General features: G+C 45.7%; 2 protein-coding genes across 4 annotated transcripts in view; one reads left to right on the top strand and one right to left on the bottom strand.

Annotated features, from left to right (window-relative positions):
- Positions 1-2,846, bottom strand: part of CNGA1 (cyclic nucleotide gated channel subunit alpha 1) — a 46,612-nt gene extending 43,766 nt beyond the window's left edge. For all 3 annotated transcript variants that reach the window (XM_073342109.1, XM_073342110.1, XM_073342113.1), the window contains exon 1: positions 2,530-2,846. In XM_073342109.1, coding sequence (XP_073198210.1) covers positions 2,530-2,651 — 122 coding nt within the window. In that variant the 5' untranslated portion in view covers positions 2,652-2,846. The remainder of the gene's footprint in view (positions 1-2,529) is intronic.
- A 128-nt stretch (positions 2,847-2,974) lies between these two features.
- The window catches only part of NIPAL1 (NIPA like domain containing 1), a 45,271-nt gene continuing 24,251 nt past the window's right edge, over positions 2,975-23,994 (top strand). Inside the window, exon 1 of the mRNA XM_073342107.1 lies at positions 2,975-3,074. Within this exon, the coding sequence (XP_073198208.1) occupies positions 3,026-3,074 (49 nt within the window). The 5' untranslated portion in view covers positions 2,975-3,025. The remainder of the gene's footprint in view (positions 3,075-23,994) is intronic.

Here is a 23,994-nt window from a genome sequence, read left to right as displayed (position 1 = left end):
AACCAATATATTTAAAAATGTAGAAAACATCCAAAAATATTTAATATATTTCAATTGGTATTCTATTGTTTAACAGTGCAATTAATTGCAATTGATTTTTTTAATCATGATTAATTTTTTTGAGTTACTTTGTGAGTTAACTGCGATTAATTGACAGCCCTAATATAAATGAAAGGGTTTGGTACAAATTTGCAATCAAAGCGGGTTCTCAGCCAGTCATGAAGAATGCTGATGTTTACCAGCCAAATGAGCCAATCATCTACCCAAACATCCAGATTTTAGAAGCAAAAGGTAAGAACAGAAAACATATTATATGATGGCCAATATCTATTTGGATGCTAGACAAATTGTTTAGGTTTGTTAATAAATACTGCTGGCAGCATTGCTCTAAATTATGTGGTTACGTTATTCAAGACTTTGTAGTTAAATAATTGCTATTGTTTTGACTGCTTTTACGTTTTTTTAATTATTAGCTCAGATTTCTTTATATCTATTTCTTTTTCTGTTACTATCCCCATAGCACCCGTAGTGCTTTGGATCATCAGTCTCTCAAGGGACAATTTTTTTCTTTTCATAAATAGGGGCACCGTGTCCTTACGCAGTTCTTGGACATTGAATATGGTCCAAACTTACCCCTTCCTGGGGTTTGCCTGAGAAGTTATCAAAATGATGATTCTTTTCACAATACACTCCAATGATTATCCAGGTAGCTGCCTTAGTATTTTCTGAACAAGAAGCTCCTTTAAATTGAATTAGTCATATAACCATGCTTACACTATAAGAAAAAAAGAGTTTGTTCCCAAATATTTAAAGTTTGTTTTGAAGCTTTAAAGTTAACAACAAACTGCATATCTCTTGTAGTAAGAATCTCTGTTTAAAATGGACATGTTTAAAATTTGGAATATAATTCTCAGCTTTGAGGCAGAAATCAAACAACACTCCAAATACATTATCAGTCTGAATAATATGGGATATCTGTAATTGATATAGCTTATCTAGCAAATTGAACTTTGCATCAAGGTCTTAAAAAAAGTTAAAGCATTGGATTTGTATGTCATTGACAAATAAATTTGACTTCACTTTCATCAGCTCAAAACAAGAAAAACAAGATCTGTTCTGAAACCACTAGGTAACAAAGTTAGTATCTTTTTATGATTACATATAGCAAGAACAAACACAGTAAATCATACTGCGGGTGGGTACACGCTGCACCCATTTTGCTCATTGGCATGTGCAGAAAATTCCTGTGGGGTGAAAATTTCACCCGCATAGAGCCTGAGTGATCAAGTCACACACCACAACAAAGAGGCAGGACCCAAAGCTGCAGCACACCTCCCATGTTACTACTGTTACAATGCAGCCACAGCCTCTCCATGCCAGTTGTGGTGAATGTTTTGTGGAAACTAAAGGCCCTCCCCAGTCCCTAAAGTTACTCCTACCAAGGCCTGTGGTGTCAGTCTATGCAGAGCCAGAACACAGACTCTTTATTTGGCATTCCAGAGGCCCACAGGCCCTCTTTCTGCATGCTTGCTGTACCCTCATGTGGTCTATCCTATGTGAGGCTTAGGGTTCATAATGACTTATGTAAGGGGCTGTTGGCCCCTTACTAAAACTCAGTGTGTTTTTTTTGGTTGGCCACCTCCTAGTACCAAAAGAAAGGGGAAGGGTCGATGCAAAATCAGGACCCTGAGACTGACAGTCCGCAGGAACAACAGGGAGAGGCCAATGCTCTAGGTTAGCCTCATTGACAGGGTGGGCAGGCTAATTAGGGAGTCGGGGGGGGGGGGGGTCCCATCTTCCATGTGAGCTGGAACTACCTGGGACAGAGTGGGGCCAGTCCTAAGGAGAGAGCAGGAGCCCAAACTGAGCTGGAGAGCAGGGCTACACCAGCCAGAGAAGCAGCCGAGGAAGTAGATCCCTGCTGGGAGCAGAGCCACAGAAGCAGCCCAGAGAGCAGCCCTGTGCTGGGAGGAGAACTGCAGCACAGAGCCAGAGGGGCCAGAAAAAGCAACCCAGGGGGCAGGAGCCAGAGCAGCATCAGTGCTGAGGCAGAGTGGAGCTGGGGCTGGAGCAGTCCAAAGCCAGGTGCAGTGAGCAGCTGGGGAGAAGTGACAGGGGACCCTGGGCAACAGGCCCAGCGCAGGGAGATGCCCCCAGCCAAGAGGCCTGGCAGGCCAGACTTGGAAGGGGATCGTAACCCCGACAGTGGGGGCTGACACTGAGAAGAAGGGTCCTGCCACGTAGAGCCTGTATGCATATGGCCACCACCAGAGCAAGTGTCTGACCTGCAACATCCCTGCAGCACAGCCAGGGCCTGAGAAGGAGGCCTGGGACATGTCATGAACAGACTATGAACTTCCTTTATATTCCAGAGATGCTGGCAGAGGAGGCAGGTTTGGATAATTTTTGGTGGTGCCCAGAACAGGTCCAAGGTCTCCCCCTCAAGGCTCTGGGAGAGAGTTTGGGTGCTGGGTGAAGGCTCTGGGCTGGGGCAGGGGTGCAGGAGGGGGCCAGGGGGTCCACGCTTACCTTATGCGGTGTCGGCTCCTGAAAGCGACCCGCAGACCCCTCTTGCAGCAGCTCGGCACTCGGGGCCGGGGCAGCGTGTGGAGACTTTCCCTCCACCCCCCTCCCCAGGGCCGCAGGGACATGCTGGCCGCCTCCCGGAGTGGCGCGGCGCGGGCGGGCAGGAAGCCGCCATAGGCTGTGTCTACACTGCCACTTTCAGCGCTAAAAACAGTGTGAAGAAACACCCCCCCAGCGACAAAAGTTTTAGCGCTGAAAAGCGCCGCTACAGACAGTGCTTTTATCCCCTCTGAGCTCCCCTTTGCCCTGGATTCCCCACGGCCCCGTCACCGTGACACCACAATGAGGCGAGCGGGGGCAGGGCTCCGGCCGCGGCCTCCGCACCTGGGCGGGGAGTGGCTGAGGGAGGTGGGGGCCGGTGCAGCGCCGGGCGGGGCTGGAGGCCGGGATGTGGCTGTGAGGAGACGCTGCGCCCAGCACTCCGTGAGAGCCCAGAGGCATGGGGGAGCAGCCCGTGATGGTACCAGCCCGGGAGCCCTGCCGCGCAGGTCAGTCGCACCCGCCCGGGAGCGGGGAGCAGTGAAGGGCCGAGAGGGGCTGGGGTGTCTCTGGCTGGTGGCACTGGCCTGAGGGAGGGCAGAGGAGCGGGCAGGTGGCTGGGGAGGCGGCGGCGGACGGGCTGACTCGGGAGAGAGCAGCCTGTGGGGAGGCGATGGGGAGAAGAGCGCGGACAGCCGGCAGGAGGCGCTGCTGGGCGGAGTGGGGCTGGGGTGGGCTGTGTCTCCACAGCAGTAGCGGCCTGACGCTGGTGCGACCTTCCTGGGAACAGAGCAGCCTGCAAATGCAGTGGGGCGGATTGAGAAAGATCCCGTCTCTAGGGCAGCACCTAGCGATCTGAGATTCTGTTCTACAACGGTTGTTGTAGCACTGATTTCACTATAGCTGTTACGTTAAACAAGCAAGGCAAGTATTATACCGCTATAAACACACTGAGGGTATGTCTACACTACGAAATAAGGTCGAATTTATAGAAGTCGGTTTTTTAGAAATCGGTTTTATATATTCGAGTGTGTGTCCCCCCACAGAAAATGCTCTAAGTGCATTAAGTGCATTAACTCGGCGGAGTGCTTCCACAGTACCGAGGCTAGAGTCGACTTCTGGAGCATTGCACTGAGGGTGGCTATCCCACAGTTCCTGCAGTCTCCGCTGCCCATTGGAATTCTGGGTTGAGATCCCAATGCCTGATGGGGCTAAAACATTGCCGCAGGTGGTTCTGGGTACATATCGTCAGGCCCCCGTTCCCTCCCTCCCTCCCTCCGTGAAAGCAAGGGCAGACAATCGTTTTGCGCCTTTTTTCCTGAGTTACCTGTGCAGACGCCATACCACGGCAAGCATGGAGCTCGCTCAGGTAACCGTCACCCTATGTCTCCTGGGTGCTGGCAGACGTGGTACTGCATTGCTACACAGCAGCATCAACCCATTGCCTTGTGGCAGCAAGACGGTACAGTACAACTGGTAGCCGTCATCGTCATGTCCGAGGTGCTCCTGGCCACACGTGCGCAGGGACTAAATTTGGAGTCACTTGACCAGGTCATTCTCTTTAGTCCTGCAGTCAGTCCTATTGAACCATCTTATGGTGAGCAGGCAGGCAATACGGATTGCTAGCAGTCCTACTGTACCATCTTCTGCTAGGCAGGCAAGAGATGAGGATGGCTAGCAGTCCTACTGCACCGTCTTCTGCCGAGCAGCCATGAGATGTGGATGGCTTGCAGTCCTTCTGCACCGTCTGCTGCCAGCCAAAGATGTAAAAGATAGATGGAGTAGATCAAAACAAGAAATAGACCATATTTGTTTTGTAACCGTCCCCTCCCCCGTCTAGGGAACTCATTCCTCTAGGTCACACTGCAGTCACTCACAGAGAAGGTGCAGTGAGGTAACTCTAGCCATGTATCAATCAGAGGCCAGACCAACCTGCTTGTTCCAATAAGAACAATTACTTAAGTGCACCATTTCTTATTGGAACCCTCCATGAAGTCCTGCTTGAAATACTCATTGATGTAAAGCCACCCCCTTTGTTTATTTTAATTCCCTGTAAGCCATGTCGTCAGTCGCCCCTCCCTCCATCAGAGCAACGGCAGACAATCATTCTGTGCCTTTTTTCTGTGCGGACGCCATACCAAGGCAAGCATGGAGGCCGCTCAGCTCACTTTGGCAATTAGGAGCACATTAAACACCACACGCATTATCCAGCAGTATATGCAGCACCAGAACCTGGCAGAGTGATACCGGACGAGGAGGCGATGTCAGCGCGGTCACGTGAGTGATCAGGACATGGACACAGATTTCTCTCAAAGCATGGGCCCTGCCAATGCATGCATCATGGTGCTAATGGGGCAGGTTCATGCTGTGGAACGCCGATTCTGGGCTTGGGAAACAAGCACAGACTGGTGGGACCGCATAGTGTTGCAGATCTGGGACGATTCCCAGTGGCTGCGAAACTTTCGCATGTGTAAGGGCACTTTCATGGAACTTTGTGACTTGCTTTCCCCTGCCCTGAGGTGCATGAATACCAAGATGAGAGCAGCCCTCACAGTTGAGAAGCGAGTGGCGATAGCCCTGTGGAAGCTTGCAATGCCAGACAGCTACCGGTCAGTTGGGAATCCATTTGGAGTGGGCAAATCTACTGTGGGGGCTGCTGTGATGCAAGTAGCCCACGCAATCAAAGATCTGCTGATATCAAGGATAGTGACCCTGGGAAATGTGCAGGTCATAGTGGATGGCTTTGCTGCAATGGGATTTCCTAACTGTGGTAGGGCCATAGACGGAACCCATATCCCTATCTTGGCACCGGAGCACGAAGCCGGCGAGTACATAAACCGCAAGGGGTACTTTTCAAAAGTGCTGCAAGCTCTGGTGGATCACAAGGGACGTTTCACCAACATCAACGTGGGATGGCCGGGAAAGGTACATGACGCTCGCATCTTCAGGAACTCTGGTCTGTTTCAAAAGCTGCAGGAAGGGACTTTATTCCCAGACCAGAAAATAACTGTTGGGGATGTTGAAATGCCTATATGTATCCTTGGGGACCCAGCCTACCCCTTAATGCCATGGCTCATGAAGCCGTACACAGGCAGCCTGGACAGTAGTCAGGAGCTGTTCAACTACAGGCTGAGCAAGTGCAGAATGGTGGTAGAATGTGCATTTGGACGTTTAAAGGCGCGCTGGCGCAGTTTACTGACTCATTTAGACCTCAGCAAAACCAATATTGCCACTGCTATTACTGCTTGCTGTGTGCTCCACAATATCTGAGAGACTAAGGGGGAGATGTTTATGGTGGGGTGGGAGGTTGAGGCAAATCACCTGGCTGCTGGTTATGCGCAGCCAGACACCAGGGCGGTTAGAAGAGCACAGGAGGGCGCGGTACGCATCAGAGAAGAAAACCAGTTTCATGACTGGCCAGGCTACGGTGTGAAAGTTCTGTTTGTTTCTCCTTGATGAAACCCTCCACCCCTTGGTTCACTCTACTTCCCTGTAAGCTAACCACCCTCCCCTCCTCCCTTCGATCACCGCTTGCAGAGGCAATAAAGTCATTGTTGCTTCACATTCATGCATTCTTTATTCATTCATCACACAAATAGGGGGATGACTACCAAGGTAGCCCAGGAGGGGTGGTGGAGGAGGGAAGGAAAATGCCACACAGCACTTTAAAAGTTTACAACTTTAAAATTTATTGAATGTCAGCCTTCTGTTTTTTGGGCAATCCTCGGTGGTGGAGTGGCTGGTTGGCCAGAGGCCCCCCCACCGCGTTCTTGGGCGTCTGGGTGTGGAGGCTATGGAACTTGGGGAGGAGGGTGGTTGGTTACACATGGGTTGTAGTGGCAGTCTGTGCTCCAGCTGCCTTTGCTGCAGCTGAACCATACACTGGAGCATATTGGTTTGATCCTCCAGCAGCCTCAGCATTGAATCCTGCCTCCTCTCATCACGCTGCCGCCACCTTTGAGCTTCAGCCCTGTCTTCAGCCCGCCACTTACTCTCTTCAGCCCGCCACCTCTCCTCCTGGTCATTTTGAGCTTTCCTGCACTCTGACATTATTTGCCTCCACACATTCGTCTGTGCTCTGTCAGTGTGGGAGGACAGCATGAGCTCAGAGAACATTTCATCACGAGTGCGTTTTTTTTCTTTCTAATCTTCACTAGCCTCTGGGAAGGAGAAGATCCTGTGATCATTGAAACACATGCAGCTGGTGGAGAAAAAAAGGGACAGCGGTATTTAAAAAGACACATTTTATAAAACAGTGGCTACACTCTTTCAGGGTAAACCTTGCTGTTAACATTACATACATAGCACATGTGCTTTCGTTACAAGGTCGCATTTTGCCTCCCCCCACCACGTGGCTACCCCCTCAACCCTCCCCCCTCCCCGTGGCTAACAGCGGGGAACATTTCTGTTCAGCCATAGGCAAACAGCCCAGCAGGAACGGGCACCTCTGAGTGTCCCCTGAAGAAAAGCACCCTATTTCAACCAGGTGACCATAAATGATATCTCACTCTCCTGAGGATAACACAGAGAGATAAAGAACAGATGTTGTTTGAATGCCGGCAAACATACACTGCAATGCTTTGTTGTACAATGATTCCCGAGTACATGTCACTGGCCTGGAGTGGTAAAGTGTCCTACCATGGAGGACGCAATAAGACTGCCCTCCCCAGAAACCTTTTGCAAAGGCTTTGGGAGTACATCCAGGAGAGCTGCGAATGCCAGGCCAAATTAATCCTTTCACGTGCTTGCTTTTAAACCATGTATAGTATTTTAAAAGGTACACTCACCGGAGGTCCCTTCTCTGCCTGCCGGGTCCAGGAGGCAGCCTTGGGTGGGTTCGGGGGGTACTGGCTCCAGGTCCAGGGTGAGAAACAGTTCCTGGCTGTCAGGGAAAACCGGTTTCTCCGCTTGCTTGCTGTGAGCTATCTACAACCTCATCATCATCATCTTCTTTGTCCCCAAAACCTGCTCCCGTGTTGCCTCTATCTCCATCGAAGGAGTCAAACAACACGGCTGGGGTAGTGGTGGCTGAACCCCCTAAAATGGCATGCAGCTCATCATACAAGCGGCATATTTGGGGCTCTGACCCGGAGCGGCTGTTCGCCTCTCTGGTTTTCTGGTAGGCTTGCCTCAGCTCCTTAAGTTTCACGGGGCACTGCTTCGGGTCCCTGTTATGGCCTCTGTCCTTCATGCCCTGGGAGATTTTGACAAAGGTTTTGGCATTTCGAAAACTGGAATGGAGTTCTGATAGCACGGATTCCTCTCCCCATACAGCGATCAGATCCCGTACCTCCCGTTCAGTCCATGCTGGAGCTCTTTTGCGATTCTGGGACTCCATCATGGTCACCTCTGCTGATGAGCTCTGCATTGTTACCTGCAGCTTGCCACGCTGGCCAAACAGGAAATGAGATTCAAAAGTTCGCGGTTCTTTTCCTGTCTACCCGGCCAGTGCATCTGAGTTGAGAGTGCTGTCCAGAGCGGTCACAATGGAGTACTCTGGGATAGCTCCCGGAGGCCGATACCATTGAATTGTGTCCACAGTACCCCAAATTCGACCTGGCAAGGCCGATTTAAGCGCTAATCCACTTGTCAGGGGTGGAGTAAGGAAATCGATTTTTAAGAGCCCTTTAAGTCGACAATGGCTTCATCGTGTGGATGGGTGCAGGTTTACATCGATTGAATGCTGCTAAATTCAACCTAAAGTCCTAGTGTAGACCAGGGCTCAGTGATACAGCCTGTGCCCACAGGCATTACACTGGTGCAAAAACTGTGTGCGGAGAAATCAAGAGTAGCTAATTTGATGCTTACCTCTCTCTCCGCTGTTTTTGCAGTTGTCCCATAATTTAAACAGACTCCCTTCAGCACAGGTACACACAGAGCAGAAGTTAGCATCCTGGGTCTCTGATCCTGAGTGGGACTTTTGGTTGCTGCTGCTGCAATACAATCATAAATACACTAAAGTGAAGTTCTGCCCTGAAAGATGACTAAGAATGTCACTTTCACAAATCTGCTCTCTGTGTATTAAAGCACCAAAAAGCAGCAAGAGGGTGATGATGTCTCTTGGTTCCATTGACATGAGATTGGGCAAAAGTAGCTACAGTACAATTTCTACAAAAACTGAACATGTAACTTTATTTAATATCTTAGGGCCTGATCTTACTATCCTTGGACAGAACTCCCAAAACTTCTGGAGAAGAGCATTATTTACTGAACTAAAATATACTTAATAGGCTCTGCTGTGTTGGGCAGTAACTTAGTATCTGGATAAAGCAGACCAAGTCAAGGGTATTCTGCTTCTTTCTCATCTCACCCTTGGGGTTGCCATTTTAAAAAAAGTGTATAAAAGTTAGCCCCTGTTACAAGATGGCAACATCCGTGTTTCATTATATCAGAGCTGCAGTTATGTGTTTAGTAACTAGTATGGAGAGAAGGATCCTGTACTGATAATGACACCGAATATCAGGCCACACCAACTCTGAAGGAAAGTTGGAACTATTTTTGGAAGCTCTTTAAAATTTCCAGGTTTGGCTTTGTACTCTTCATAAATGCTACAGTATTTCAGCCTTATTCCCTGAACAAATGTTTCTTTAAACTGGCTTTTTTAGCTTCAACTTCTCTTCCTGTTAAAAAAAGCATAGTCCTATTTGCCCTGCAATGTCCAAATATTATAACTCATTTTTTTAACATAAAACAAGATGGTAAAGGAAGGGGTTAGAACATGGTCCATCCACCCCAGTATCCTGTCTACCGACAGTGGCCAATGCCAGGTGCCCCAGAGGGAGTGAACCTAACAGATAATGATCAAGTGATCTCTCTCCTGCCATCCATCTCCACTCTCTGACAATCAGAGGCTAGGGACATCATTCCTTGCCCATCCTGGCTAATAGCCATTAATGGACTTAACCTCCATGAATTTATCCAGTTCTCTTTTAAACCCTGTTATAGTCCTAGCCTTCACAATCTCCTCAGGCAAGGAGTTCCACAGATTGACTGTGCGCTGAGTGAAGAACTTCCTTTTATTTGTTTTAAACCTACTACCCATTAATTTCATTTGGTGGCCCCTAGTTCTTATATTATAGGAACATGTAAATAACTTTTCCTTATTCACTTTCTCCACACCACTCATGATTTTATATACCTCTATCATATCCCCCCTCAGTCTCCTCTTTTCCAAGATGAAAAGTCCTAGCCTCTTTAATCTCTCCTCATATGGGACCCGTTCCAAACCCCTAATCATTTTAGTTGCCCTTTTCTGAACCTTTTCTAATGCCAGCATATCTTTTTTTTGAGATGAGGGGACCACATCTGTATGCAGTATTCAAGATGTGTGCGTACATGGATTTATATAAAGGCAATAAGATATTCTCCATCTTATTCTCTATCCTGCTTTTAATGATTCCTAACATCCTGTTTGCTTTTTTGGCTGCCACTGCACACCATATGGACTTCGTCAGAGAACTATCCATGACGACTCCAAGATCTTTCTCCTGATTAGTTGTAGCTAAATTAGCCCCCATCATATTGTATGTATAGTTGGGGTTATTTTTTCCCATGTGCATTACTTTACATTTATCCACATTAAATTTCATTTGCCATTTTGTTGTCCAATCACTTAGTTTTTTGAGATCTTTTTGAAGTTCTTCACAGTCTGCTTTGGTCTTGACTATCTTGAGCAGTTTAGTATCATCTGCATCACTTTTCTTGATCAAAGCTCAAGTAATGTTGAGTGGTTCCAACTGAATTGTGTCAACCAAAGTGAAAATTGCCAGAATTCAGGGCCCTTGTCACAAAGGGAGAAATAAAATGGGTGGAGAGCAGAAGGGAAAGATGACGTCACAGAGGATCCATCTCACCAAAGGTTGAACTATGTAAGAATACTCACTAATTTGAGGGTCCTGTGATATTCGCACATTGAAATGAGTAAGGACTTGTGCTGTGAAAAGCTTAGATTAATTTCTTTGCATATTTGAAGGTGACCTGTAAAGTTGCAGGAGAAGAGGGAAATTGGGTTTATACCCTACTTTTTCCATGATGTGTGAAAGAGGCTTGCACGATGTGTGGCAGTGATTTAAAAATAAAAAAAAAAAACCCTTAAAAGTATCAGAAATGCTAATCCATACTTCTCTCTTCTTGTAAGAGAACATGTTGGATGACCCAGGGGTATGACTACACTAGAGCTGGAAGGCGTGAATGTGATCTCGAGGAGATATATACCTAGGCTCACTGTGAACAAGCTAGCGTGCCAAAAACAGAGGATAGCTGCGGTAGTATCTGCAGCAGGAGGAGCTCGCTGCCCTTTGTTTGTACTTATCTGAAATGCTAGGCATTTACTTGGGGTGGCTAGCCTCTCCCACCACTCATGCTACCACAGATGCACTCTGCTTTTAGCACACTAGCTTGATCCCAGTTAGTGCAGCTATGTCTCCTCAAGATGGAATTTACACCTTAGACTTGAAGTGTAAACCTACCATCAAAGATGTATATTACTTGTAATTGAAACTTTAACAAAGCAGTATTTTTTCCAGCTGTTAAAGTTAGTTAACAAAAGCAGAATTATATATGCTCTGAATAAAAAGAACCACTGTAATTAATCAGCTTTCACTTACCCAAAACAACAGAGTAGGACACTGTAGTAAGATTATAGTTAGAATAGAGTAGGGCATCAGGTTTGAACTGTACGAGATTAGTTTTATGAGTGATGAGGTGGCTGTAAAGAGTAAATATTTAAACAGTATAGGAGGTCACATTGGAACGGTAAGGACACATGGCAGGATGAGGTGTGTTTAAAGTGACCTACTACTGAACAACTTTTTAAATGCACCCACCATAATACAGTATAAAGTAGGGTGTTTTGAGTTCGTTTTCTGTCAAGGTGGTCATTATTCCAGAGACATTTTATTGGATCTGAATGATTTTTTAAATTTTCATAAAGAAAGACAATGAAAGTACAAAGTGGTAAATCACTTACAGCTTGGGTGTTGCCAAATACGACACACTTCATGGGATCGCCAATAGAATTTTGTAGGAGTGTTGTAAGTAAGACAAAAGAAGTAATTTTTACTCTGCTCAGCACTGAAAAGACCTCAACTGGAGTACTGTGTCCAGTTCTGGGTACCACACTTCAGGAAAGAGGCAGATGGATTGCTCTCCTCTGGACTTTCTCCAGTGAAAATAGTCAAAGGTCTAGAAAATATGACCTATGAAGAAAGATTGAAAATATTGGCTATGTTTTGTCTGGAGAAGAAAAGACTAAGAGAGGGGATTTGTAACAGTATTCAAGTATGTAAAAAGTTGTTATAAAGAGGAGGATAAGTCACCAGTGACCGATAAAATACATCCAAAAATACTCAAGAAGCTGACTTAGGAGATATGAGGTATTCATGATTAACTTCAAAAAGTAAGGAAGATGGGAGAGATTCCACAGGACTGGAAAAGGGCAAATATAGTGCCCATCTATAAAAAGGGAAATAAGGACAACCCCAGGGTATTGCAGATCAGTCAGCTTAACTTCAGTACAGGAAAGATAATGGAGCAAATAATTAAGCAATCAATTTGTGAACACCTGAAAGGAAAATATGGTGATAAGTAACAGTCAACATGGATTTGTGAAGAACAAATTGTGTCAAACCAACCTATTAGCTTTCTTTGGCAGGGTAACAAGCCTTATGGATAGTAGGGAACCAGTAGATGTGGTATATCTTGACTGTAGTAAGGCTTTTGATACCGTCTCGCATGACCTTCTCATAAAAAAACTAAGGAAATATAACGGATGGAGCTACTATAAGGTGGGTGTATAAGTGGTTGGAAAACTGTTCCCAGAGAGTAGTTTATCAGTGGTTCACAGTCAAGCTGGAAGGGCAAGTCGAGTGGGGTCTCGCAAGGATCAGTTCTGGGTCCAGTTCTGATCAATATCCTCATCAGTTATTTGGAAAATGGCATAGAGAGTACACTTATAAAGTTTGTGGACAATACCAAGCTGGGAGGGCTTGCAAGTGCTTTGGAGGATAAAATTAAAATTCAAAATGATCTGCACAAACGGGAGAAATGGTCTGACATAAATAGGATGAAATTCAATAAGGACAAATGCAAAGTAATCCATGTAGGAAGGAATAATCCGTTGCATACATACAAAATGGGAAATGATGCCTAGGAAGGAGTACTGCAGAAAGGGATCTGGGGGTCATAGTGGATCACAAGCTCAATATGAATCAGTGTAACTGTTGCGGGGGGAGAAAAAAAAACCACACACAAACATCATTCTGGGATGATTTAGCAGGAGTGTTGTAAGCAAGACATGTAGAAATTCTTCCCCTCTACTCTGCGCAGATATGGCCTCAGCTGGAGTATTGTGTCCAGTTCTGGGTGCTACATTTCAGGAAAGATGGGGACAAATTGGAGAAAGTCATAAAGCAATGGGCTTAAATTGCAGCAAGGGCAGTTTCAGGTTGGACATTAGGAAAAAGCTTCCTAAATGTATGGATAATTAAGCACTGGAACAAAATACCTGAAGAGGTTGTGGAATATCTGTCTTTGAAGGTTTTTAAGAATAGGTTAGCCAAAAATCTAACAGGAATGGTCTAGATAATACTTAGTCCTGCCTCAGTGGAGGAGCCTGGATTAGATGAGCTATGGAGGTCCCTTCCAGTCTTACATTTCTATGATTCTATGCAATTACACAATTTTACAACTTGTCAAATCTGTAAGACCAGACAATATAAAACCAGACACTATTACATAGAAAGAACATATTAGGGTCAGTAATAAAGTAAGAGATGTCTGTGAATGGGAGTAGAACACTGGGGAGGGAAGGGAAAAGAGGACAAGGTTAGTGGAATGGAGGTCTGGCATTTTTGAACTATTAGATACATTTGGATTTAAAAAAATGTTGAAAAAGTATGGGGTCTACAGTGATAAGATATTCTTTGTTTGGCTGCTAACTCAAACAGGTCCAAATACCACTGTTCTATTCTTGGGCATAAGCCCACTCTTCCATTTTATGCTTGGTGATCATTGCAGCCGTCAAGAACCAGAGTCTTTCTGGTGGAGTTAAACACAGGTTAGCAGGTAAATAATCTGAGATATGATTTTCAGTTGAGGTTTGGCTGCTGAAGCCAAGCACCATTTTATTTTTTGTGGCTGCCTCTTTCCACAGCTTCCTGACAGTTGAAAAGTTGTATAGCATATGGATCAGGGTTCCTCTTTCTTTGTTACAGTGCCCACAAAGATCAGAGGATAAAGTCTTTCTTGTGCAACCTCTGTGGCATCCAGTACATTTTGAATAAAAATCTTTTGCTGTGTCAAGCATAGTTGGAGATCCACACGGACATTTTTAATATGTGGAATAAAAAGTGAGAAATAGTACAGAAAGATTTTTTTTAAATGCCTCAGTTCTTTAAACGATTGCATATGTCCATTAAGTGTGTGCATGTCTCATGTACCAGTGCTCGAGAGTCTTCCCTAGTAATACCTATAGGTAGGGTTACCAGACAGCAAATGTGAAAAATCGGGACGGGGGTGGGGGTTAATAGGAGCCCATATAAGAAAAAGGCCCAAAAGTCAGGACTGTCCCTATGAAATCATAGGGACAGTCCTGGTCACCCTACCTATAGGGTCTCTGTGCCTGCACCCTAATGTCCCTGGTGCTCTGAGTCAAGGCAATAAAAGGGCAGAGCTGTTCTGCCCATCCTCCAGTCCCTTCTTACCGTCAGTGGTCAGAGCATGCTGTCAGGTCACTCCTTCTGTGACTATACCATTTGTTAGTTGTTGCTAGTAGTACTTAGAAAGAAAAGGGGGGTCCAAGGACCCAAAATTGAATAACACTTTTCCTACCTACCTATTGTTCTGACTGTCAGTAATCAGTGGACTCCAGGCTCTGCCCAAGGTCCCTTTGTTTCAAACCCTGCTCCAGGAGTCACAAGCTGATGCCTGTGAGTGACCCTCACTCCCACTGCCTGAAGTGGTTGGGTGAGGGTCACGTCAGGCATAAGTGTTCGATTTGCAGGGGCTTCAAGACAAGAATTAGGGAGCAAAATGAAGAACCTCAGGTACATCTTCAAGGAGGTCTAGCATCAGAACCACCTCAGTCAGAGGATATTCCTCTTCCTCCATAAGCCTACACACCTGTGAAGAAAGTGGTGAGCCTCTTGGTAGAGTCCTCATTGAACATTCAGACTGACAGTGCCTTGCTGAGGCCATCACATGTGGTGTACATGTTGGCTTCCACACTGGGGCCTGCTGCACTGCCAGCAACTTCAGGTGTGGTAGCATTTCCATTGTGCCTGCTGCCAACTCAGAGACCAAGAGTAACTATTCCAACTCAGTGCATGGTACTGATAGCCAAGAACTCCCTGATGTTGCTGCCAGTACTGCAGTAAATCACAGTCCTAATCTCTGATGATGACACTCTGTACCGTTTTACTTGGGCCTTTGGAATACTCCTACTCCTTCTCAGAGTTTGATGTGGGTGTGATGCAGGCAGACCAGGTGCCAGTTCATGCCAAGGACCCTAGGCCTCATCTGAGCACTGGCCAATACATAGCTGGAAACCAGTCTGATTCACCTGTGTGTTAGTATTATTAAAATAGGCATTAGATTTATATTGGTATTTATGAAATGCTTGTAGGATGCTGCATGTATTCATCTCACTTATGACCTGGGGTACAGATATTAAGATTATATTAAGTGTTAGAAGTTTACAATGCAAACTGTATAACTTTCCAAACAGGAAAGCAGCATTAATTAATGTAAAGACGGGCCTTCTAGAGAAGGTGTTTGACCCTGCACACAAAAAAGTCCATTGAAGTGAAATGAGCCATTGTGAAATAAAGAACACTTTGTAGATTGCTCCCCTTACACCCATGTAGAGGAGATATGCATGAGGACTCGTCCCATCATCTTGAACTCTGCGGGGAGGGAATAAAAATCCCTGTCAAGAAGAAACTTTGTATCTATGCTGCTTGGACTTGGAGTGGGCAAAATTTTAAAGCATAAGTAAGTGATCCCCAGCTGCTTAGCCTGAGTTAGCCCTAAAGGACATAACAGGATGAGGGGGTCTCAGTCCCATTTTGGACCTTTGAATCTTGAACAAGTACATGAAGAAGCTACGGTTCTATATGGTTTTCTTCACAACTGTTATACCTTCATTAGATCCAGGGAGATTGGAATGCTGCCCTTGACTTGAGGGATGTGTATTTCCATGTCATGATCCACCTATGCCACAGAACATTTCTAAAGTTCATTGGAGGAAGAGACCCTTTCCAGCTGACATAACCCTCTGGCCTATCATCCACAGAGGGTTTTTGCCAATTGTATGGCAGTAGTGGCAGCCCACTTCTGCCACTGGTATTTACTGATATACCCTTGCTGATGTGGGGTCACTCCCATCAGCAGATGGAGGAAAATATCCATCAAACACTGTCTATTTACATGCTTAGGACTGGAGGCGAACGGAGAGAAATTGATCTTCGCACCCCTGTAGAGAAAAGAATTTATTGGGGTAGTCCTGAATTCAACCCTGACCAGCGGTTTTCTAGTGCTACCAAGGTTTCTATCTATACAAGGCCTCCGTGCATCCTTCAAGGGACATCCCCAAACGTCAGTGAAGAACTGCTTCAAGAGCCTGGGGCATATGGCAGTGTTCACTTATGGGACTCCTTGCCTGTATGCCAGGCTGCATCTCAGAGAGTTATGGATGTGGCTCAAGTCGGTGTAGCCCCTCAGATACATCACCTGGACAGACTAGTATGTATTCAGGACAATGTCCTATTATCCTTGAATTGGTGGATGAACCAAGACAATGTTTGCAGAAGGGGTCCCCGTCTCCCCACCCTTCCCCCCTTTGACTTTGGTAGCGGAGGCTTCAGTCATGGGGTGGGAAGTGTATCTGAGAGATCTGCAAGCTCAAGTCTTGTCCACTCAAGGAGGCTGGGCTGTATATAAACATTTTAGAGTTACAGGCAGTCGCCACAGTGCACCATCGTTTTCTGCCTCATGTGCAGGGCAGAACTATCCACGTACTTACTGACAACAGTACAGCAATGTTCTGTGCCAACAAGTTGGGGAGAGAGCAGGGGTGCCAGGAGGCAGTCAGGCTTTGGCACTTTTGTATATGGAATTCCCTGACTCTCATCGGACCTACTGATAGTTCAAAATTGATTAGCAGACCTGTTGTGCAAGTTGCTCATCTTGGATCAAGAACTGTCTCTCAACATGGCTATTCAAAGATTAGTACTTCAAGTAGGGGGAGTCCCAAGAGTGGACTTATTTGCAAACCCTTCAGAATAGGAAATACCCTCTTTTCTATTCCAGGGCAGCCATAACCCCAGGTCCATCTTGAAAATGTTTCTCTTCCTCTGAGATAGGAGCCTGCTCTATGCCTATCATTCAGTGCTCCTGATTCCCAAGAGCATTTTTAAGCTGAGGCAAGAGGAAGGCAAAATGATATTCATTGCACCAGCATGGGCAAGGCAGCCATAGCTCTCAGACTGGCACAAAAAGTCAATCAGGAAACTTTTTTACTCCTGCCTTTAGTCAAGGGCCTCATATTGCAGAATCGCTGGCTGGTGTTGCACCTGAATGTTCAGTGACTGCACCTCTCAGCCTGGTTCCTCAATGGGTAAAACCAGAAGAGGCTCACTGTTCAGAAGCCGTCCAGAGTGTCTTGCTTAATAGTGGGAAACAAGAGCTACTTACCTTTAATAAGTGGAAGTATTTTTCCATCTGAGAAGCTAGCCATGTGATATCTCTTTTACTCATTCTATGATTCAAAATATCTTGGACTATTTGTTTCACTTCAAAAAGTCAAGTTTGCCAGTCAGCTCCATCAAAGTCCTTTTGGCTACAATTTCAGCATTTCTCTCCTATATCATGGCAGGACTGTATTCTCTATTCCTATGACTACCAAGTTCCTAAAAGGTGGAAACAGTCTTTCTAGGCCAATCAGAGACCCTACTCCACAGTGAGATTTGAAGCTAGTGTTCTCAGCCCTTATGGGTCTCCCTTTCAAGCCACTAGCCTCCTGTTCATTGTTACACCTCTCAGAGCAAAGGTGGCTTTTTTAACAGCCATCACCTCTTCCAGGACAATAGGAGACCTCTGTGCCCTGATGTCACAGGATCTGCCCACTGTTAGGGGTGCTTCCTCCTGGCCTCTATGGCTGTTAGCTCCTTCCAGGTCTGAGGCCCCCCCTTCTGCTGCTCACTGCACATACTGCTGCCAGTCTCTCTCTCTCTCTCTGCAACTCTGGGTATTCCCTCTTTGTCACAACTTGGCCCTCCAGCCAAGTCACTATATGTGTTTCCTCCTTCCAGGGTATCAAAGTCTTTCCTCACTAGCAGTCTCTGGTTGTCTTCCCTGTCACTGCCCCTGATTGTCATAAGATTGACCTCTGCACTTTGAGAAATCTATTTTGTAAACTTGGCGCAGATAATGCAGTACTTGATTTGCCATTTCTTCACCAGTGTGGCTTTTCAAAGTCCTTCTCCAGTGATTGGCAGGGGAATCTAGGCCCACCCTCTACTTCAGGTTCCAGCTCAAGGACCCTCTAGTCAGCAGTCAAGTTCTGTTGCCTCCTAGACCTTACTGCCTTTTTCCTAAGCCCTTTCTTTAACTTCTGGTTCTCCCACCCTCTCTGGGTTTGCCAGCCTCCCCACTTTCTCCTCCCCAGGGAGTAACTGTGGGCTACCTCCCTATATAGCCCCAAACATTCCTTCTTTCTCCCAGGGAGTGACACAGCCCTTTGTGTCATCAGCTTCCTGCATTTATAAACCCAGCCCAGCTCCTTCCTCCTCAGCTGTGCTCCCTCATTCACTCAGGGGATTACTTAAGCCACCTGATCCCCCTCAGCTGTAGCCTGTCTGCTTAATTGGCCCCCTGCTTCTTAGTCTACATTAACCCCTTCAAGGCAAGTGCGGGGGGTGGAAACCCCATCACACCTGCTAACAGATTCTCCATACACAATTTTTGTTTTTGTTTTAAACAAGGACAAGGTAAAGCATTAGGCCACACCCTAAATTTCTCTCCAAAGTAGCATCAGATTTCCACCTCAACCAGTCAGTATATTACCCGTCGTCTTTCCAAAGCCACATGGTTATAAAGATGAACAAAAGCTCCACACTTTGGATGTTCGCTGAGCCACTGGTTTCTTTAGATCTAGATAGATTAGCCCTTTTGGGTCATTTCACAGCTGCTTGTCTCCTAAGTAGAAAGAATGATAGGGAATCGTGGAACAGCACAATGACCATCCAGATGGATCACCAGCAGTAATGTCATGTGCTACAAGATGAAGGGCATCGCACCTCCTGAAAAGCACTCTGTACATTCAGCCATATCACACGCAGCTTCCACGGTGTTTGTGAGAAATGTCCGTGTTGTGAACATCTGCAGAGTAGCACTACGGTCTTCAGAGTATGCAGGGCCGGATTAAAACCTTTAGAGGCCCTAAGCACTGAAAAGATTATGGTGCTCCCCCCATATGTAATTCAAAATAAAAACAATACTATACTGTAAAATAAAATTTTAGTTTTCGAAATGACACAAAACTTACATGTATGCTGAAATTAAAATAGCTTCTTTCTAGATTTTCTGACTGCAAAATTCTGGATAAGTTCATCGAAGCTGACTCGACGAAGCATGTCCGCTTCCATACACAATAGGGAAAGTGAATCAAGTCTGTCCTGACACATTGTTGTTCTCTGACGGTTTTTTATTCTTTTCAGCTGAGAGAAAGAGCGTTCTGCAGAGCAGTTAGTAATCATCAATGTTAGAAAAATGCGTAGTGCAGTCTCTACATTTGGAAATACACATTGTATTCCATCTTTCAGTATTGTGTCATGAAAATCAATGTGACTGAATTTCATTTTTTCTGTTTCATTAAACTTTGCGTGCAAATAACAGTGGAACTGCCATACTTCTCCACAGAGATTCATGTTCAAGTCAACAGGGTATGAGTCAACTAGCTTTTGGGAACCTTGTGAATATTGTTAGTCAGATAAGTCCATATTGTTTAGAAAAGAAAATCTACTTGGTGCTTCTTCGTACGCTTCACCTCTTCTCTTCATATGAGCTTCAAGTGTATCAATTATAGTGTAGTAAGTAGATATGCAAAATTTGTCTCTAGGATTCAATGCTGTTTCTTTTGCACTGCTATCATTTGCTTGTTTTTTCCTGATTCGCTTGCGGGACTGGGCTTCTTTGTAGTTAGTATCAGGCAAGATATCTTTTGATATGTCTTCAAATCTTTCAAAATCATTCCTCAAAGTGTGTAAGTGGTCTGCTAATGATTGACAGAGGTCTGCACATGTTTTCAAATCCAATTCTTTTTCTTGGAGAGCTTGACTTGTGTGGTAAAAGTGTTGTAAAATTTCATTCCACATGGTCCATGTGAATACAAACTCTAGTTCTTGCATCTTGTTTGCAATGTTTTCTGCCTCTCGTGTAGTTTCTCCCTTTTGTAATTGGTCTTCAGCTATACTTTCTAATGCATCCACAGTCTTTGAGTAGGACTCCAGAATTGCACTTGTTGCCACTGCATGTGCCTCCCAGCGAGTATTAGAAAGAGATTTCAACACATCATCATTGCCCAAATATGTTTTAAGAACTGCCCATCGATGTGTTGAGGCAGAGAAAAATGAATAAAGTAACTGGACTGTTGAGAAAAAACTTACTGCCACTGGACAACAATCAACAGCACTGCGGCCAACAAGATTGAGAGAGTGTGCAGCACATGGCATGAATATGGCATATTTGTTCTGTTCTAAAAGCTTCTTCTGCGTTCCTTGATAACGCCCTGACATGTTGGCAGCGTTGTCATAAGATTGACCTCTGCACTTTGAGAAACCTATTTTGCAAACTTGGCACAGATAATGCAGTACTTGATTTGCCATTTCTTCAGCAGTGTGGCTTTTCAAATTGAGGAATGTTATAAATCGTTCAACTGGTTTTCCATCTGTGGGAGACACATATCTTAGTACAATACTCAATTGATCAGTATGTGAAAGATCAGGTGTAGAGTCGACAGATAAACTGAAGTACCCAGCAGTACTTATTTCATCCACAATAGCTGAACGAACTTTGTCACTCATTAGACCAATGAGTTCATCACATATTGTCTTGGATAAGTGTGGTGGGTTACCTTTGCCAGCATTCCCATATTTTGAGATATGGCCTGCTAAAAATGGGTCAAACTGAGTCACAATACATGACAGGATCTGATTTCCTCACATTATTTCGATCTACGTTAGTAGGACACCCCCGCTGGTTTAGGTGGGGATGAGTAATAAAAAGAGAAGAGAAAAATGGGGGAAGAGTTTGTAGTGGAGTGTAAGGAAGTTTAACAAAGTTCTGATTTTTCTCATGATGACTACTTCGATGCTTTTTTTGAAATATCAAATATCAATATTTTAAAAAAAAACTTTTTTTTTTTGGTGCCCCCTGCTTTGCTGGTGCCCTAAGCACGTGGTTAGTCTGCCCACTGGGTAATCCAGCCCTGAGTGTATGCTTGTGCTAAACATTATGCGATTACCACTGCATCAAGAGAAGAAGCAACTTAGGGAAAGCAGTCCTGTAGTCCCTCTTCTGATGAGACTCTTAGCCCCACTTCTATTGGAAACTGCTTGGGAGTTATCTACTGTGATGGACATATGCAATGACTTGAAGAATTAAAAATGGTTACTCACCTCTCCATAATTGTTGTTCTTTGAGATGTGTTGCAAATGTCTATTGCATGAACCACCCTCCTTCCCCAGTGCATCAGAGTCTTTCATCTAAGACTCTGGTCAGAAGGTACTGAAGGATGGGCAAAGTGGCTTTGCCCAGTGATGAGCTGCCAAAATGTTAACAACCGGTTCCCTCCTCACCCCACAAAAGGGTTGTGGCCTGCCCCTGCCCCCCGGGACCCCTGCTCCATCCACCCCACTCCTCTGTCCCCTGACTGCCCCCAGAACCGGGCAGGAGGGTCTCATGGGCTACCATAGTGGGTGCCCACTGTGCCCCGCCCCTATGAGCCAGAGGGACCTGCTGTGGGGGGCGAGGTGGGGAGTCCCAGCAGTGCTTACCTGGGGCGGCTCCCAGGAAGCATCCGGCAGGTCCCTCTGGCTCCAAGAGGTGGTGTAGCATAGCTGGGGGGGAGCGGGGGAGTGGCCACTTCTCCCACTGATCACATCAAAAGTGGCGCCTTAGGCACGAACTCCATGGGTGCTCCGGGGCTGGAGCACCTACGGGGAAAATTTGGTGGGTGGAGAGCACCCACCGGCGGCTCCCCACCCCGCACCTGGCCCCAGCTCACCTCTGCTCTGCCTCCGCTCCTAAATGTGCTGCCCCACTCTGCTTCTCCGCCCCACCCCCCAGGTTTCCCGCGAATCAGCTGTTCGCGCGGGAAGCTGGGGAGGGCTGAGAAGCAAGCAGCGGCTTCGCACTTAGGCCCAGGGAGGTGGAGGCAAGCTGGGGCGGGGAGCGGTTCCCCTGCGCGCCCACCGAGTAACCTGCTGTGGTGCGGGTGGCCCTCCTCACGCCGCCCTGCCCCAGCTCACCTCCGCTCTGCCTCCCTGGGCCTGAGCACGAAGCCGCCGCCTGCTTCTCAGCCCTCCCAGGCTTCCCTCGCAAACAGCTGATTCGCGGGAAACCTGGGCGGGTGGGGGCAGAGAAGCAGAGCGGGGCAGTGTGTTCAGGAGAGGAGGCGGAGTGGAGGTGAGGTGAGCTGGGGCAGGGCGGGGAGCTGCCAGTGGGTGCTCTGCACCCACCAAATTTTCCCCGTGGGTGCTCCAGCCCCGGAGCACCCACGGAGTCGGCACCTAAGGTGCCACTTTTCGCCGGTTGTTAAATTTAGAAGGCCTTTTAGAACCGGTTGTCCCTTACGGGACAGCCGGTTCTAAAAGGCCTTCTAAATTTAACAACTGGCTCCAGCTCACCACTGGTTCTGCCCCTTTCTACCTTCAGCTCAGAGAACAAGGGACACCAACGCACAGGTGTAGCAGCCCCTATGGGTACTGCTAGGGAAAACTCTCTGGCACCAGTGTACAAGACATGCACACATGTAGTGTAATGGACAAATGCAACACATCGCTAGGAACAACAGTTAAGAGAGGTAACAAATCATTTCTTCTTCAACTTTGTTCCACTCTCTCCCACTTTTTTTTCCTGCCCTCATTGCTGCTTTTGGTAGTTTTAAAAGTTTCCTACTTTGACTCGACCAGCTTGGATGTGCAGTGCTTACTGAGGCTGTGCTTCCCCTTACTGATAAAGAATGCCACTTCTGGTGTTTGATATCAATCCACAGGCTCTACTTAAAATGTTCTGATTTTCTTTACCTCCCAGCTGATCAATGTCTTTTTTTTTTCTTAATTCAGAATAAAGATTATTCTTCTTCAATGGCTTTTACTTTTTTCCATACAGCATGTTCAAAGCTGTAGATCAAAATCCAGATAGCAGAAGGACCTGCCCAGCAGCATTTGTTGGTTAGATACTGTAAGTAGTTGTGAAACTGAATATTAAGGACCCAATCCTGAAAACCAGTGGTTTTCCACCTTTTTTCATTTGTGGACCCCTAAAAATTTTTGAATGGATATGTGGACCCATTTGGAAATCTTAGACATAGTCTGTGGATTCCCAGGTGTCTGTGAAGCACAGGTTGAAAAACACTGCTGTAAACGGTAATGCTCAACTTTACATGAGTGCCCACATGTGTAAGCGTTTATAGGATTGGGAACTAAATTTTTATTCACTTCTCACAACTAAACCTTTAGTCTTGCATTGTTTTATAATTCAGTCATCACTTTCAACTGAACTAATATAAACATTGCCTGTGTTTGTATAAACAGATACTGGCAGTATACCTGACCTGTACAAAGTACAATAAACAATTGTACGTGGCAGTTAGCAATCCATTTCCTGTATGTTTAGGAAAAGGGTCAAAGAACGGATTAAAGGACAGAGGAACAGGAAAAGAAACTTTTGTATGTGAACAAATGAGACCCCCTTCCTGAATTATCTACCTCTTTCTCACCTTACTTTTTTAAATAAAACTTTTTAAATCCCTGTATCTATCCTGCTATTTTCACTTAGTCTATTTCTACATTTGTTGTTTTTTAAACTTGTTTTAAAAAAATAATCATGTTAATATCAGCACAAGTAAGTCATGTTACAATTAGCTCTAACAAGCAATCTTACAAGCTTGTTACAAGTAACATTCTTTTCCAATGGCTGAATTTTGATTTGTTCCCTGTAAGATGATGGAATATTTTTTGTTACTTTCCAAATTTCCTCTCTTACCTGTGATGTTATTCTAATTTGATTTCCTTTTCCCATTTAGGCAAGTTAGGCATCAAACTGGTCATGTAAATCTAAATTCTGTTTTTTGAACGTAGGATTGTTAAATAACATTAATAAGGCTATTTTAATATGTTTAAACTCTACCAACTTCTAAACAACAAGCAA

Source organism: Lepidochelys kempii, chromosome 4, assembly GCF_965140265.1.
Source record: "Lepidochelys kempii isolate rLepKem1 chromosome 4, rLepKem1.hap2, whole genome shotgun sequence".
NCBI lineage: Eukaryota > Metazoa > Chordata > Testudines > Cheloniidae > Lepidochelys > Lepidochelys kempii.
Note: the sequence above shows the minus strand (reverse complement) of the source record. Positions and strands in the feature narration are given on the sequence as shown.